At 44.2% G+C, this 17,274-nt stretch overlaps 1 protein-coding gene across 1 annotated transcript in view; it reads left to right on the top strand.

The window, feature by feature from the left end:
* The window catches only part of LOC110525881 (substance-P receptor-like), a 33,361-nt gene extending 19,925 nt beyond the window's left edge, over nucleotides 1-13,436 (top strand). The window contains exons 3-5 of the mRNA XM_021606365.3: nucleotides 8,379-8,529; nucleotides 10,391-10,587; nucleotides 12,414-13,436. Coding sequence (XP_021462040.3) covers nucleotides 8,379-8,529; nucleotides 10,391-10,587; nucleotides 12,414-12,783 — 718 coding nt within the window. The 3' untranslated portion in view covers nucleotides 12,784-13,436. The remainder of the gene's footprint in view (nucleotides 1-8,378; nucleotides 8,530-10,390; nucleotides 10,588-12,413) is intronic.
* Nucleotides 13,437-17,274: the final 3,838 nt, after the last annotated feature.

The following is a 17,274-nucleotide window of genomic DNA, read 5'->3' as shown; positions in this document are numbered from 1 at the left end:
GCAGAGGTAAAGGATGAGATTCTCTCCCGGGAGGTCCCTTCCAGCGTGGATTCCTTGATTGAACTCGCTAGTCGCATTGAGCGACGGGTTGATCTTCGTCACCGAGCTCGTGGAAAGGAGCTCGCGCTCTCCGTTGCCCCCCTCTCCGCATCACTACCATCTTCCTCTGCCGGCTCGGGAGCTGAGCCTATGCAGCTGGGAGGTATCCGCATCTCGACTAAGGAGAGGGAACGGAGAATCACCAACCGCCTCTGTCTCTATTGCGGTTCTGCTGGTCATTTTGTCACTTCATGTCCAGTAAAAGCCAGAGCTCATCAGTAAGCGGAGGGCTACTGGTGAGCGCTACTACTCCTGTCTCTCCTTCAAGATCCTGCACTACCTTGTCGGTCCATCTACGCTGGACCGGTTCGTCAGCTTCCTGCAGTGCCTTAATAGACTCTGGGGCGGAGGGCTGTTTTATGGACGAGACCTGGGCTCGGGAACATGACATTCCTCTCAGACAGTTAAGGGAGTCCACGGCCTTGTTCGCCCTGGATGGTAGTCCTCTCCCCAGGATTCAGCGTGAGACGCTACCTTTAACCCTCACTGTTTCTGGTAATCATAGCGAAACCATTTCTTTTTTAATTTTTCGTTCACCTTTTACACCTGTTGTTTTGGGCCATCCCTGGCTAGTTTGTCATAATCCTTCCATTAATTGGTCTAGTAATTCTATCCTCTCCTGGAACGTCTCTTGTCATGTGAAATGTTTAATGTCTGCTATCCCTCCTGTTTCCTCTGTCTCTTCTTCACAGGAGGAGCCTGGTGATTTGACAGGGGTGCCGGAGGAATATCACGATCTGCGCACGGTGTTCAGTCGGTCCAGGGCCACCTCTCTTCCTCCACACCGGTCGTATGATTGTAGTATTGATCTCCTTCCGGGAACCACTCCCCCCCGGGGTAGACTATACTCTCTGTCGGCTCCCGAACGTAAGGCTCTCGAGGATTATTTGTCTGTAGCTCTTGACGCCGGTACCATAGTCCCCTCCTCCTCTCCCGCCGGAGCGGGTTTTTTTTTTTGTCAAGAAGAAGGACGGGTCTCTGCGCCCCTGCATAGATTATCGAGGGCTGAATGACATAACAGTGAAGAATCGTTATCCGCTTCCTCTTATGTCTTCAGCCTTCGAGATCCTGCAGGGAGCCAGGTTTTTCACTAAGTTGGACCTTCGTAACGCTTACCATCTCGTGCGCATCAGGGAGGGGGACGAGTGGAAGACGGCGTTTAACACTCCGTTAGGGCACTTTGAATACCGGGTTCTTCCTTTCGGCCTCGCTAACGCTCCAGCTGTCTTTCAGGCATTAGTCAATGATGTCCTGAGAGACATGCTGAACATCTTTGTTTTCGTTTACCTTGACGATATCCTGATTTTTTCACCGTCACTCCAGATTCATGTTCAGCACGTTCGACGTGTCCTCCAGCGCCTTTTAGAGAATTGTCTTTTTGTGAAGGCTGAGAAGTGCACTTTTCATGCCTCCTCCGTCACATTTCTCGGTTCTGTTATTTCCGCTGAAGGCATTAAGATGGATCCCGCTAAGGTCCAAGCTGTCATTGATTGGCCCGCCCCTAAGTCACGCATCGAGCTGCAGCGCTTTCTCGGCTTTGCGAACTTCTATCGTCGTTTCATCCGTAATTTCGGTCAGGTGGCAGCTCCTCTCACAGCCCTTACTTCTGTCAAAACGTGCTTTAAGTGGTCCGTTTCCGCCCAGGGAGCTTTTGATCTCCTCAAGAATCGTTTTACATCCGCTCCTATCCTTGTTACACCTGACGTCTCTAGACAGTTCGTTGTCGAGGTTGACGCGTCAGAGGTGGGCGTGGGAGCCATTCTTTCTCAGCGCTCCCTCTCTGACGACAAGGTCCACCCATGCGCGTATTTTTCTCATCGCCTGTCGCCGTCGGAACGTAACTATGATGTGGGAAACCGCGAACTGCTCGCCATCCGGTTAGCCCTAGGCGAATGGCGACAGTGGTTGCAGGGCGCGACCGTTCCTTTTGTCGTTTGGACTGACCATAGGAACCTTGAGTACATCCGTTCTGCCAAACGACTTAATGCGCGTCAGGCGCGTTGGGCGCTGTTTTTCGCTCGTTTCGAGTTCGTGATTTCTTATCGTCCGGGCTCTAAGAACACCAAGCCTGATGCTTTATCTCGTCTCTTCAGTTCTTCAGTAGCCTCCACTGACCCCGAGGGGATTCTCCCTGAGGGGCGTGTTGTCGGGTTGACTGTCTGGGGAATTGAGAGGCAGGTAAAGCAAGCGCTCACTCACACTCCGTCGCCGCGCGCTTGTCCTAGGAACCTTCTTTTCGTTCCCGTTCCTACTCGTCTGGCCGTCCTTCAGTGGGCTCACTCTGCCAAGTTAGCCGGCCACCCTGGCGTTCGGGGTACGCTTGCTTCCATTCGCCAGCGTTTTTGGTGGCCCACCCGGGAGCATGACACGCGTCGTTTCGTGGCTGCTTGTTCGGTCTGCGCGCAGACTAAGTCCGGTAACTCTCCTCCTGCCGGCCGTCTCAGGCCGCTTCCCATTCCCTCTCGACCGTGGTCTCACATCGCCTTAGATTTTGTCACCGGACTGCCTTCGTCAGCGGGGAAGACTGTTATTCTTACGGTTGTCGATAGGTTCTCTAAGGCGGCTCATTTCATTCCCCTTGCTAAGCTTCCTTCTGCTAAAGAGACGGCACAAATCATCATCGAGAATGTTTTCAGAATTCATGGCCTTCCGTCAGACGTCGTTTCGGACAGAGGTCCGCAATTCACGTCTCAATTTTGGGGGAGTTTTGCCGTTTGATTGGGGCTTCCGTCAGTCTCTCTTCCGGCTTTCACCCCCAGTCTAACGGTCAAGCAGAACGGGCCAATCAGACTATTGGTCGCATCTTACGCAGTCTTTCTTTTCGCAACCCTGCGTCTTGGTCAGAACAGCTCCCCTGGGCAGAATACGCCCACAACTCGCTTCCTTCGTCTGCGACCGGGCTATCTCCTTTTCAGAGTAGCCTCGGGTACCAGCCTCCGCTGTTCTCATCTCAGTTCGCCGAGTCCAGCGTCCCCTCCGCTCAGGCTTTTGTCCAACGTTGCGAGCGCACCTGGAAGAGGGTCAGGTCTGCACTTTGCCGTTATAGGACGCAGACTGTGAGGGCTGCTAATAAGCGTAGAACTAAGAGTCCTAGATATTGTCGCGGTCAGAGAGTTTGGCTCTCCACTCAGAACCTTCCCCTTAAGACGGCTTCTCGCAAGTTGACCCCGCGGTTCATTGGTCCGTTCCGTATTTCTCGGGTCATTAATCCTGTCGCAGTTCGACTTCTTCTTCCGCGATACCTTCGTCGCGTCCACCCGGTCTTCCATGTCTCCTGTATCAAGCCCGTTCTTCGCGCCCCCGCTCGTCTTCCCCCCCCCCCCCCCCCCCATCCTTGTCGAGGGCGCACCCATCTACAGGGTCCGCAGGATTTTGGACATGCGTCCTCGGGGCCGTGGTCACCAGTACCTCGTTGATTGGGAGGGGTACGGTCCTGAGGAGAGGAGTTGGGTTCCCTCTCGGGACGTGCTGGACCGTGCGCTGATCGAGGATTTCCTCCGTTGCCGCCAGGTTTCCTCCTCGAGTGCGCCAGGAGGCGCTCGGTGAGTGGGGGGGTACTGTCATGTATTGTCATGTTGTGTCTTTCTGTCCTTTCCTTTCACCCTGTCTCCCTCTGCTGGTCGTATTAGGTTACCTTTTCTCCCCCGCTTTCCCCCAGCTGTTCCTTGTCTCCTCTGACTACCCATTCACCCCGTTTCCCACCTGTTCCCTTTTTCCCTCTGATTAGGTCCCTATATCTCTCTCTGTTTCTGTTCCTGTCCTTGTCGGATTCTTGTTTGTTGTGTTTCATGCCTGAACCAGACTATCGTCATGTTTGCTGTAACCTTGTCCTGTCCTGTCGGAATCTGCCGGTCTGTCTGAACCTACCGATGTTTGGTTATTAAAGAAGCTCTGTTAAGTTAATTCGCTTTTGGGTCCTCATTCACTCACCGTGACAGTATTAGGGAGCTGTGACCGTTAATTTCACACATCTCAGACAAAAAAAGTCAGTGGAAGTCTGTACAGGAGCCCACCCATTACCAATTTGCTGCATGTACTCTCTCATGCAGTTCCCAAACATTTCACTGTAATAATCACTGGTAACAGACTGTGAATGCCATTAAAGGGATATTTCAGGATGTTGGCAGTGCCCTTTTTCTACTTCCCCAGAGTCAGATAAATTCGTGGATACCATTTTTATGTCTCTCTCTGAGGAAGTTGCTATGTTGCGTTAGCGTAATTGCTAACTATTGTTGACTGGAACAGCTAGCATGCTAGCTGTTCCTGTAGACTTCCAGTCATTGAGATAATGCTAGTTAGCATTGATTCGCGAAACTACCTATAACTTCCTTAATACTGGACACAGAGACAAAAAAAATGGTGTCCACGAGTTTATCAGACTCTAGGGAAGTAGATAAACGGCTTCACTGACACAATTCGGAAGTATATCTTGAATATTTGGTTCCTCAGCAAACACAAACAGATGCTTTCCACAGTCGTCTTACCTTTTATTTCCAAAAAACTAAAGCACTGCATGCATCACTAAAGAACAAAAAGGTACAACAGAGCTTTTGGGGAGGAAAACCATTGATGCAAAAAAAATATAAGCCTTCAAGTCAATTGGTTGAATTGCAGCTGCTCTCTCTTTGGACTCATTTCTTATGCCTTGTGTACTGTGTGTGCCAGGTTTGATCCTCTGGTGCACCTGCATTTTGCTCAGTAGGCCGGTATGAGGGCCTGAAGTCTGGTGTTGTGTCTCTGTCCTCCTGGGCATTCTATCTGATTATAATAATTGTCAGAATTTTCATTGTTTAAAAATAAATAAAAAACAAGTCTCTGGGGAGGAGAGACCGGCTACTGTGTCTGATAACCAAGCCATTAACTCATATTAACTGAATCTGAGCTGTCTTAATTTGTTATTTATTATTGGAAAGTTAATTATGGGGGGAGTTAGTTCCTTTGCCATGTAAATATAGAAGAATGTTCTCAGAATAGTTGTATTAGACATGTTTGCTCGATAAGGAGGCCCTTATTCATACCCTATTACTGTTGCACCTGTCGTAAAGATACTGATAAGACCTGATAAGTATCCCATTCGAACCCACACACCTACCTGATCCCTTTTTTTGACTCTTATGTCATCGTTCACTGATGTCCTCCCTGTCTCCTCTTTTCTTCCAGCTCCCTGTTGTTTACAAGTAACATCCAAAATAAAGGAAACATCAACACAAAGTGTATTAATATGGCATTGGGCCATCATGACCCAGAACAGCTTCAATGCACCTTGGCATAGATCAGTGTTTCCCAAAGGGGTGCACGTTTTGGTTTTCACCCTAGCACCACACATCTGATTGAAATAATCAAAGAGTGATGGTTTGTTGATTATTTGAATCAGCTTTGTATTGCTAGGGCCTAAACAAGAACATGCACCACGTTTGGGAAACTCTATTGGGGGGATTCTTCCATGATAAGTTCTATAATTTAGTGTTTTAATGATAGTGGTGGAAAACGCTGTCTCAGGCACCCCTCCAGGATCTCCCATAAGTGTTAAATTGGGTTGAGATCTGGTGACTGAGACGGCCATGGCATATGGTTTACAACGCTATCATGCTCATCAAATCATCAAATTGCTGAATCAACTCAGGAACCACACCTGTGTGGAAGCACCTGCTTTCAATATATTTTCTATTCATGATTTAGTAAAGTGTTTCCATTATTTTGGCAGTTTTTATTTTTTATTTTATTTTTATTGAACCTTTATTTAACCAGGAAGGGCTCATTGAGATTTAAAATCTCTTTTTCAAGAGCGTGCTGGCCAAGATAGACAGCACCAAGTCATTACAAAAATTACAGACAAACAACATGAAAAATTACCAGTAATCTAGTAAAAACCATAGAATTCACAAGATTATAACAAAATCAAAAACAGCAAATTAAAAACATTGCCAGGTCAGGGAATCAGTCTCAAGACCATTCATCAGTGATTTAAAAATACCAATAGGGACCAGTTTAAAAGTATTTTGTAAGGCGTTCCAAGACGATGGTGCAGAGTACATAAAAGCCCTTTTACCAAATTCAGTTCGGACATTTGGAACAGTTAGCAGGATAAAGTCCAGTGAACGAAGAGAGTACCCACCACATTTCTGAACAATAAAAATGCCCAAATAAAAAGGTAGTAAACCCAAAATGGCTTTGAAAATAAAAGTATACCAGTGCCTGAGTCTATGAGTGACTAGAGAAGGCCAGCCAACCCTGGTATACAAAGTGCAGTTGTGCGTAAGGGTTTTGCAGTTTAAAATAAATCTCAAAGTGCCATGGTAAAGGGTGTCTATTGATCTCAAACACTGAGCGGAAGCATTCATACAGTGGGGCAAAAAAGTATTTAGTCAGCCACCAATTGTGCAAGTTCTCCCACTTAAAAAGATGAGAGAGGCCTGTAATTTTCATCATAGGTACACTTCAACTATGACAGACAAAATTAGCAAAAAAATCAAGAAAATCACGTTGTAGGATTTTTTATGAATTTATTTGCAGATTATGGTGGAAAATGGGTATTTGGTCAATAACAAAAGTTTATCTCAATACTTTGTTATATACCCTTTGTTGGCAATGACAGAGGTCAAATGTTTTCTGTAAGTCTTCACAAGGTTTTCACACACTGTTGCTGGTATTTTGGCCCATTCCTCCATGCAGATGTCCTCTAGAGCAGTGATGTTTTGGGGCTGTTGCTGGGCAACACGGACTTTCAACTCCCTCCAAAGATTTTCTATGGGGTTGAGATCTGGAGACTGGCTAGGCCACTCCAGGACCTTGAAATGCTTCTTACGAAGCCACTCCTTCGTTGCCCGGGCGGTGTGTTTGGGATCATTGTGATGCTGAAAGACCCAGCCACGTTTCATCTTCAATGCCATCTTCATCTTCAATCTTCAATGCGTTTCATCTTCAATCTTCAATGTTTTCACTCAAAATCTCACGATACATGGCCCCATTCATTCTTTCTTTTACACGGATCAGTCGTCCTGGTCCCTTTGCAGAAAAACAGCCCCAAAGCATGATATTTCCACCCCCATGCTTCACAGTAGGTATGGTGTTCTTTGGATGCAACTCAGCATTCTTTGTCCTCCAAACACGACGAGTAGAGCTTTTACCAAAAAGTTATATTTTGGTTTCATCTGACCATATGACATTCTCCCAATCTTCTTCTGGATCATCCAAATGCTCTCTAGCAAACTTCAGACGGGCCTGGACATGTACTGGCTTAAGCAGGGGGACACGTCTTGCACTGCAGGATTTGAGTCCCTTGCGGCGTAGTGTGTTACTGATGGTAGGCTTTGTTTCTTTGGTCCCAGCTTTCTGCAGGTCATTCACTAGGTCCCCCCGTGTGGTTCTGGGATCTTTGCTTACCGTTCTTGTGATAATTTTGACCCCACGGGATGAGATCTTGCATGGAGCCCCAGATCAAGGGAGATTATCAGTGGTCTTGTATATCTTCCATTTCCTAATAATTGCTCCAACAGTTGATTTCTTCAAACCAAGCTGCTTACCTATTGCAGATTCAGTCTTCCCAGCCTGGTGCAGGTCTACAATTTTGTTTCTGGTGTCCTTAGACAGCTCTTTGGTCTTGGCCATAGTGGAGTTTGGAGTGTGACTGTTTGAGGTTGTGGACAGGTGTCTTTTATACTGATAACAAGTTCAAACAGGTGCCATTAATACAGGTAACGAGTGGAGGACAGAGGAGCCTCTTAAAGAAGAAGTTACAGGTCTGTGAGAGCCAGAAATCTTGCTTGTTTGTAGGTGACCAAATACTTATTTTCCACCATAATTTGCAAATAAATTCATTAAAAATCCTACAATGTGATTTTCTGGAGAAAAAAATGTAATTTTGTCTGTCATAGTTGAAGTGTACCTATGATGAAAATTACAGGCCTCTCTCATCTATTTAAGTGGGAGAACTTGCACAATTGGTGGCTGACTAAATACTTATTTGCCCCACTGTATATAACATATCCCCATAGTCTAGTAAAGGCATACATGTAGCTGATACTAGCCTCCTTCTGGCTTCAAAAGAAAAACAGTCCTTATTCCTAAAATAAAATCCCAAATTCAGCTTCAATTGTTTTGTAAGTTGTTGAATATGCAATTTAAAAGAGAGGCCGTCATCAATTAAAATTCCAAGATATTTATAGGAGGTTATCTGTATGTGTGTGTGACTGTGCCGATCTTCTTCCCCTTTCCTGTAGGTACAATTGTAGCAGTGCTGCATGCTGATCTTGTCTTCCCCTCCCTGTCGTGCCCTGTAGGTACTACATGTGCGTGACAGTGCTGATCTACTTCCTGCCTCTACTGGTGATGGGCTGTGCCTATCTGGTGGTGGGCCTCACTCTCTGGGCCAGTAACATACCTGGAGACTCCTCTGATCGCTACAAAGAGCAGCTCACTGCCAAACGCAAGGTACAGCACACTATAATGAAAGGTGCAGTACACTATAATAAAAGGTACAGCACACTATAATAAAAGGTACAGCAGACTATAATAAAAGTTGCAGGACACTATAATAAAAGGTGCCGCACACTATAATAAAAGGTACAGCACACTATAATAAAAGGTACAGCAGACTATAATAAAAGTTGCAGGACACTATAATAAAAGGTGCCGCACACTATAATAAAAGGTGCAGCACACTATAATAAAAGGTACAGCACACCATAATAAAAGGTGCAGCACACTATAATAAAAGGTACAGCACACTATAATAAAAGGTACAGCACACTATAATAAAAGGTACAGCACACTATAATAAAAGGTACAGCACACTATAATAAAAGGTACAGCAGACTATAATAAAAGTTGCAGGACAATATAATAAAAGGTGCCGCACACTATAATAAAAGGTACAGCACACTATAATAAAAGGTGCAGCACACTATAATAAAAGGTACAGCAGACTATAATAAAAGTTGCAGGACACTATAATAAAAGGTGCAGCACACTATAATAAAAGGTACAGCACACTATAATAAAAGGTACAGCACACTATAATAAAAGGTGCAGCACACTATAATAAAAGGTACAGCACACTATAATAAAAGGTACAGCACACTATAATAAAAGGTGCAGCACACTATAACAAAAGGTGCAGCACACTATAATAAAAGGTACAGCACACTATAATAAAAGGTGCAGCACACCATAATAAAAGGTGCAGCACACCATAATAAAAGGTGCAGCACACTATAATAAAAGGTGCAGAACACTATAATAAAAGGTACAGCACACTATAATTAAAAGGTACAGCACACCATAATAAAAGGTGCAGCACACCATAATAAAAGGTGCAGCACACTATAATAAAAGGTGCAGCACACTATATTTAAAGGTACAGCACAGTAACCCTGGGTTACACCAGCCCAGCTCACCCTAACCCTAACACTAACCCTAACCTAACCCTAACCACAAGGTACCATACAGTAACACTAGGTTTAAAGAAATAGCGTTGACCATAGTATTATATCATGGATGCAAGGTACAGTAGGATCTTCATTGATCACCCTGTTGCAGGACATTTTAAACTTGTAGTGTATTTGAGTTTTTAATTTTTATGTCCATTAATTATAATCCACATAATAATTCACATGTCCTGTTGCTGCAGGATTATTTTCCTGCTGTAGCAAACTGGCTCAAATGAAGATCATATATCTGTACACTAACAAATCAGGGGTATTGTAGGGTAAATATTTACTGTGGGGCTCTGGGAAAGATTAGATTATGTCAGAATTGAGTACAGTAAGTATGCATGGGTTTACACCATGGTAACCTATTGTGTACATGCTCTGCTAGCTACTGTACATCAAAATGACCCAAGTATCAGTAAGAGTATGTGGAGTTTATGGGGCTAGCTGTATACCTCTATGGCTGCATTTACAGAGGCATCCCAACTCTGATAGTTTGCCCAATGTTCGAAAAAAGCACAATTGTATGAGCCCTTGTCAAAGGCAGCGCACTTTATAGAGAACATGGTGTAATTTGGGAGAAAAACTTGAACTTGGCTTCATCACCTCCAAGTCCAGCCAGGGAGAACTTTCTTATGTCTCTCACACATACCCTATTCCACTTTATTTCCTGTTGTCTTGACCCCACAATCTAAAATTACATTTTGATTCAACAATGGAGAAGTGCCATGTATACCATGGAAATGCCTCATGAAATGACTGAACCGAACTCGGAATTACAGAACTAATTTAATAGGATCTCTGTCATTAGAATTTGAATGAACCCCAATCCTGCAGTTGATCTGTGACTCTGTCTGTGATAGGTGGTGAAGATGATGATCGTGGTGGTGTGCACGTTTGCTATCTGCTGGCTGCCCTACCACGTGTACTTCCTGCTCCATCTGTTCTTCCCCCTCCTGTTTGAGACACTCTACATCCAACAAGTCTACCTGGCTGTCATGTGGCTGGCCATGAGCTCCACCATGTACAACCCAATCATCTACTGCTGTCTCAACGACAGGTAGGTACACTACAGAGGAACACACACAGGCACCTAGGCACGCATGCAGGCACACACACACACACAATGGGTAAATCAAAATGGTTTACAATTCTCTTACCTGTTTTTTATTAGGTAGATTATTTATTCACTGCATTATTTATATGTTGAGGAACATTCATCACATATTACTCATAACCTTTACTTGTGTGGTGAAGGCAAAATGAAAAAACAAAACGAATTCCTGCATGAACAACAACAGCTTGCTATAATGTGACTTGTTTCAGTTTTTTTATCGCTTTGGTGCAATTTTCACAATTGTGTGGTACAAAACTCAAAACAGATCATCAAAAAGGCAGTTGTTTCAAAACTCTAAACACACCAAACTTTTTTCACCAAACTTAATCAGTGTTTCATCTAGAAATATATGTTTGACGTTGCAATACATTTTCATATAAAGTAATTGCCTTTCACAATGCAATGCTCACATTACTTTTGATATGATTCTCTTCTATTTTGAAAACATTTTACTATTACTTCATTTGACTGATGATCACTTACACATTTGGTAACACCTATAGATGTAAACTGGCTTGTCTACTGCAGATTTTGAGAGCTAGATCATGAATATGTATGTCTGTAAAGTAGAAACATAAAAGTATGATATGCTTGATGCGTAATACTATGATGATGACTATTATGATTTTTATTTTATCTGATATTGACAAGCCCACATGAAAAAATAATATAGTGTGTACTGTGGGAGGAATACTATAATATTCACTGTAGTGTTTTTGCAGACTTTACTGTAGTATTCGCTGAGGCACACAAAGATTTCAATCCAGACCTATGTCAGGTTTGGATTCCCCATGCCAAAAGGTTTTTCCCTAAGTGCATGAACAATGAAGATATTTACTGCAATTTCAAGGAGAACCTATGGCCAAATGCTCAAGACAGGCTTGATGCAAACTAGTGGCATCTAAACATTGTTTATTTCGTGTCTTTCATTTGATTACATTGTGAAAGATGTCTTCAATGATCACAGCTTTGATCACACATGAGATTAAATCCTACTACAATGGCTCTGACGCTCGTCGGATGTGGCAGGGCTTGAAAACTATTATGGACTACAAAGGGTAACCCAAACGTGAGCTGCCCAGTGACAAGAGCCTAACAGACGAGCTAAATGCCTTTTATGCTCGCTTCGAGGCAAGCAACACTGAAGCATGCACGAGAGCACCAGTGTATTGCCAAATGTGAAAACAGTGTAATGTGCTGTAATTTACAGTACTGTAGCATACTTAATTCAAATGGCAATTTTGAATCCTGTATCTTACATTTCTTGCAATTGTAAATATGTTTAATTCACTGTGGTGGTACATTTTATGAAGAACCAACCTCCCATTGGTTTTCCTATCAACCACCTGCCGGCTGTCTAGTGTCTCTGAAAGATGCCTATTTCACACTAGGTTATGGCTGAGTGTCATTAAAGTACAAAACAAAAATGTGAGAGTTAGTTACACTGCTAGAGAACTGCCAGGGTCTAAGTCATGAAACATTCTGCAGCATCCCTCTCCTCTCCGCATCTGCCTCCACTCATTTTCCATCAAACTCTTTCCTCTTCTTCTTACTATATCCTCAGCTTTTTCACATTCCCCTTTAAAATAAAATCTGTCCTCCTGGTCTCTCGTCTGTCTGTCTGTCTGTCTGTCTGTCTGTCTGTCTGTCTGTCTGTCTGTCTGTCTGTCTGTCTGTCTGTCTGTCTGTCTGTCTGTCTGTCTGTCTGTCTGTCTGTCTGTCTGTCTGTTTGTCTGTCCTGTGCTATCTGTCTCTCTGTCCTTCCCTAGGTTCCGAGCTGGCTTCAAGCAGGCGTTCCGATGCTGTCCCTGTGTTCCCGCTGGCTCTTATGAGGGTCTGGAGCTCAAGTCCACACGTTACCTACAGACCCAGACCAGCATGTATAAGACCAGTCGCATGGAGACCGCTGTGTCCGCCGTGCCGCACGTGGTCGACGACTTGGAGCCTCCCAGGTTCAGGGCCCTATCTGGGGCCGGGTGTGAGGCCGGGGCGCGGGGGGTTGGCGTAGGGGGCGTGGGGTTGTGTGCGGCGGCACCCAGGCGCTCCTCTCTGGACCTGACTTCCAATGGCTCTTCGTCCCGCAGCATCTCCAAGACCGTTTCGGAGACCTCCAGCTTCTACAACAACCTGCCTGAGTAGGGAGGGGAGAGTAGAGTCAAGCACCGCTGAACACTCTCTCACAATATCTGCCAATGGGGACCGTGTGCATGTGTGTTTGTGTGTGTGTGGCCGTGAACGTGTTTGTGTGTGAGTGTACATTTGAGTTGGTGTGTGGGTTCCGTCCATGTATGTGGATGATGTCCTTTCATTGAATGTTGGGCATCAAGTCTACCGCCTGTGACTAAGGCTTGGTTTGGTTCCCCTTCAGAGGGCTTTCCAGTGTGCCCTGATTCAAACTAAACAGGAGTCAGTAGACACTAAGGCCATAAGGCATACCTAGCCCACACTACCTGGTACCTGCTGTACACGAGTTAGCTGAGAACGTCACGAAAACGATGCGCACGCTTCAATGGGGCAGAAAGCCGTGTATTGTTGGGATTCTGGATGGCCAGGTAGCTAGCAACAATGACAAGTGGGGAATCGTGAGTGGCTCGTTTCAGCCAGTTTTACCTTCTTTTTTGAGGTTTTTGACTGCTGTCACGTCTATGCTAAAATGGCTCAAATTCGCCTGCTAGCTAACCAAGAAATGTAAGGATGTATTTGAGAGACAACATGTACTCATTGTGCAACTTTATTTATGTTTTCAATAAACATTGGAGACAAAATGTAGTTTACATGTTGTCAGAAACCAACCCTGTCTGTTTTGCCCCATTAGTTGCACACGTGTCGGTTTTGTTGCTAAACAGCCAACCCGTCTATAGCCCGCAGAGCTAAAGGCTGGGTTCAAGACTGGGTCACAAGACTTGATCAATACAGAAAACAATCTTAATACAGGACCCAGCCCTAACTGAACCCTAGAACCTTTACACTGTCCACAAAGCTTCAATTAACAGAATCTACCTAAAACTTACCTAGCATATTATCAGTTGCTTCTAATGTTCATATTACCACCAGTACTTCTGAATGATGCATTAGTGTGTGATTGCTGGGAGCACAGTCAGTTCTCATGAACATGTTTATGATAAGCTTGGTATTCCGGTTGCATAGCCTAAGACCCTGAAACGAAGCCCGGGGATAACAAGCCAGCACTCCATGGGAAACTAGACTACTGGGAAACTAAATTAGACTACTGGGGCTGATGTGTGTTTAGCTGGTGGCCTTTTCAGCATGACTTCAGTGGAATAATGTGGGATAGACCTGAACAGAGTGCTAGTCAGCTGTGTACTTCGCAGGACATCCGACAGTGGAGAAGTGTAGTGTGATTACATGAACAAAGAGAAACTGCACTGCGAGGCTTTTGTTAGTTCTTGTAACTAGCGAAGGGAACATGGGTTTGGATACTTAGCATAATGGCGCTGAGGGAGGGAGGAAGGGAGGCAGCTTTGAGGCAATTATCTCTGTATAAAACCTCTGGGTCTCAGATGGAACCCTATTGCCTAGATAGTGCATTTTGACCAGAGGGTGCCCTTTGCCATGCAACCATCTGAAACCTAGCGAGTACACTTATGTATGTATGATGTTCAGCACACACATAATCACACATTCTCTCACACAGACCCAAAGACACCCACAGCTGTTCACACACATGTATTTAAATTCCCCAATTTTACGTTTGTATTAACATTTTAGATCAATATTTTTGCATTTGTAATGCCTTATTGAATAATTGAATTCATCAATTCAAATTGTATTTGATGATTTGAAACGGAATTGAATGAATATTGCATTAAGTTTTAAAATTAAATTTCAATTTAATTCCATATTCTATATTTATATTCAGTGTCAATATGGTAGATACAGTACTGCATTCATCCTTTACGTTAACTTCCTGAACATATGCCTATGTGGGCTAACACAGTCTTCTGTCATGCATGTTCCGGAGAGTATTAGCTTTCAGAAATGGGCTAAGCTTATTGCCCAAACGATTAAAACCCTAGAGCCAAATTTCTAGGAAGACAATAAATTCAACATACCACAATGGCTTCAGAAACCAACAGAATCTGCTCCTTTGATACCGCTAGCTTCTGTTCACCACAGAGAGTGTTTGATTTTATCGGTCCTCCTCTACCTTTCCTGGTTGGCAAAGTACCAGGATGTTGTTTTGAATCTGAATCTGGGGAGTACTGAATTCAAAAACGCAAATCATTAGAGGTGTAGAATATCTACCTATCCCGTTGTAGTTAGATACCTATTCTTTCTGCCTTGCCACTCCTATGTTACTGTGTCTGGTAGACTTCTAAGATTAATTCAGAGTTAATAGTGTGTGTGTGTGTGTGTGTGTGTGTGTGTGTGTGTGTGTGTGTGTGTGTGTGTGAGTGTGTGAGTGTGTGAGTGTGTGAGTGTGTGAGTGAGTGAGTGAGTGAGTGAGTGAGTGAGTGAGTGAGTGAGTGAGACACGTCTCAGTGGATACAGTCTTTAAGGAGGAGGACAGGATTCACTCAGACATTGCATTTCTCCTCAAGAAACACGCCTTGCAACTGATTCATTTAACATGGGGAACCAGATAGCCTATTTTTCTCTCCAAACAAACCCTCTCAGGCAGACACTAGTTTAGCCAAAAAGGCATCCCTCCTAAACCAAAAGGTCGGTAGCTCCCATACAGTTGAAATGAATACTGAAACCAAAAATAGACCAAACACTCAATGTCTAAATTCAATAGAATGTTTTTACATTTCAGATGGCAGGTTCAAGAGAAGATTATGCCAAAGAGAGGCAGCTGAATGTGTACTCAACCTCATTCAAAAAACATTTGTTAATTGACAATGTTGCAGGATGTATGGTTGCTTATTTCAGAAAGCAGTGTTGGTTTTGATCACTGCAGTGATGGAGACAATAGGCTGGCCTTGTTCCCGTAGGTTGGGAGAGAGCTGGCGCCATGCTGTCTACTCAACTGGGTGAATGTCCTCATCAACGCCATCTCTCTCCAATCACACTAATTACCCACAAGGGGAGAGAGACGGAATGGAATGAGACAGAACAGCTGTACACACACATACAGAAAGAAGCACACACAAAGACATAGGCACATACAGACACATCCATGCACACGAATGCACACAAACAGACACACATACACACACACAGGGTAAAAAGAGCAGATCTCTCCTTTGCCTTAATGATGTGATGTGTTTTTCACTTACCTGTATGTATGAGCCTACCATCTACATGATGGATTCTGGCTGGTGCAACGCACCATGAGATGTGCTTATCTCTGCTACAGTGATCTGAGTGGCTACTGCTTTGATGCGTTTAGATCGAGAGAATCTGCCAGGACTGAATGGGATGGGTGGGAGCCGAGCAGCATCAGTTCCAGTTTTTCGTCACTGGTCATTTGGACATATCAGGATTGGGCAAAGACAGAGAGCTTGCTTTTGCGAGGGTGGAGACTGTTTTTGCCGGAACTCTCCATTTCGAACACGTACGAACACAGAAGTTTATAAAGCAGCTGACCAAATCACGTGCGATTTTACTTCTGGGTTAGCAAAGATTACAGCAGTACTGCTGGACAGCAGCTCACACACTGCTTGTAGTTTACCACAGTCACAGTTGCGCCCCAAATGGCACCCTATTCCCTATATAGTGCATTTCTTTTGACCAGGGCTCATAGGGTGCCACACACAATGCTCTCTGATACAGTGCTGAAGGATCAGTTACTCTCTTGTGTGGACCTCCTTGTACATAGTACAGTTATGTTTGGTTGGTTCTCTGTATAACTTTGTTGTTTCTTTGAAATGTCATTGTTAAGCATACCAGATGAACTCATACTGCAGGGGTCGGCAACAGGTGAGCCACGGGCCAAAACCTGTCCACAAGTGATTTCCCCCCACAATTAAGGTATGAAATGAATGCTATTTTCAAATACAACCTCTTTTGGGGCTTAGTTGTGGTCAATTTGCAGCATACAGATTATTATTATTAGGTTCCGGGCCTCCAACCATACGCTTCGGCAAAAATTGTCCCACGGCTGAATCTAGTTGCCTACCGCTGCCATGCTGCAACGTTACAAACACTTGCTCATTTACTGCTACTGCACATGGCTTGGCTTGTGTGGTCTGTGTTGGTCTCTGTTGTACATTTTGTTTTGAATACATCTGTCACGCTAAACAGCACATGAAAGTGATTGAACATATCCAACTATTGCAGCTGATGTGGTTTACAAGCTGCTGGAGGGAGAAATGCTGCAACTTGGTCTCAGAGCATTTCGTATTATTCTATACGAGACACTCCATTTAGCATAATATGTTACGTATGTATGTTCGTATGTATGTATTAATTTGTGGACTTCCATTATCCATTTCGTGTGATATGTTATGAATTACAATTGTTATAAGTTACCCATTGCAATTCATACAATATATTAAGAATTCGCAATATGTATGATATGTTACGATTTCCAATTTGTTGTGGCTATCATTAGCTAGGTGGCTAGGTAGCTAATTCAAACATTAGCTAGGTGGCTAATGTTTGCTAGGCTATGGGTGAGTGGTTAGGGTTAAGGTTAGGAGTTAGGTTATAGGGTTACGGTTTAGG

The sequence above is a fragment of the Oncorhynchus mykiss genome, chromosome 6 (assembly GCF_057628025.1).
Source record: "Oncorhynchus mykiss isolate SJ-2025 chromosome 6, ASM5762802v1, whole genome shotgun sequence".
In the NCBI taxonomy this organism is placed as follows: domain Eukaryota; kingdom Metazoa; phylum Chordata; class Actinopteri; order Salmoniformes; family Salmonidae; genus Oncorhynchus; species Oncorhynchus mykiss.
Note: the sequence above shows the minus strand (reverse complement) of the source record. Positions and strands in the feature narration are given on the sequence as shown.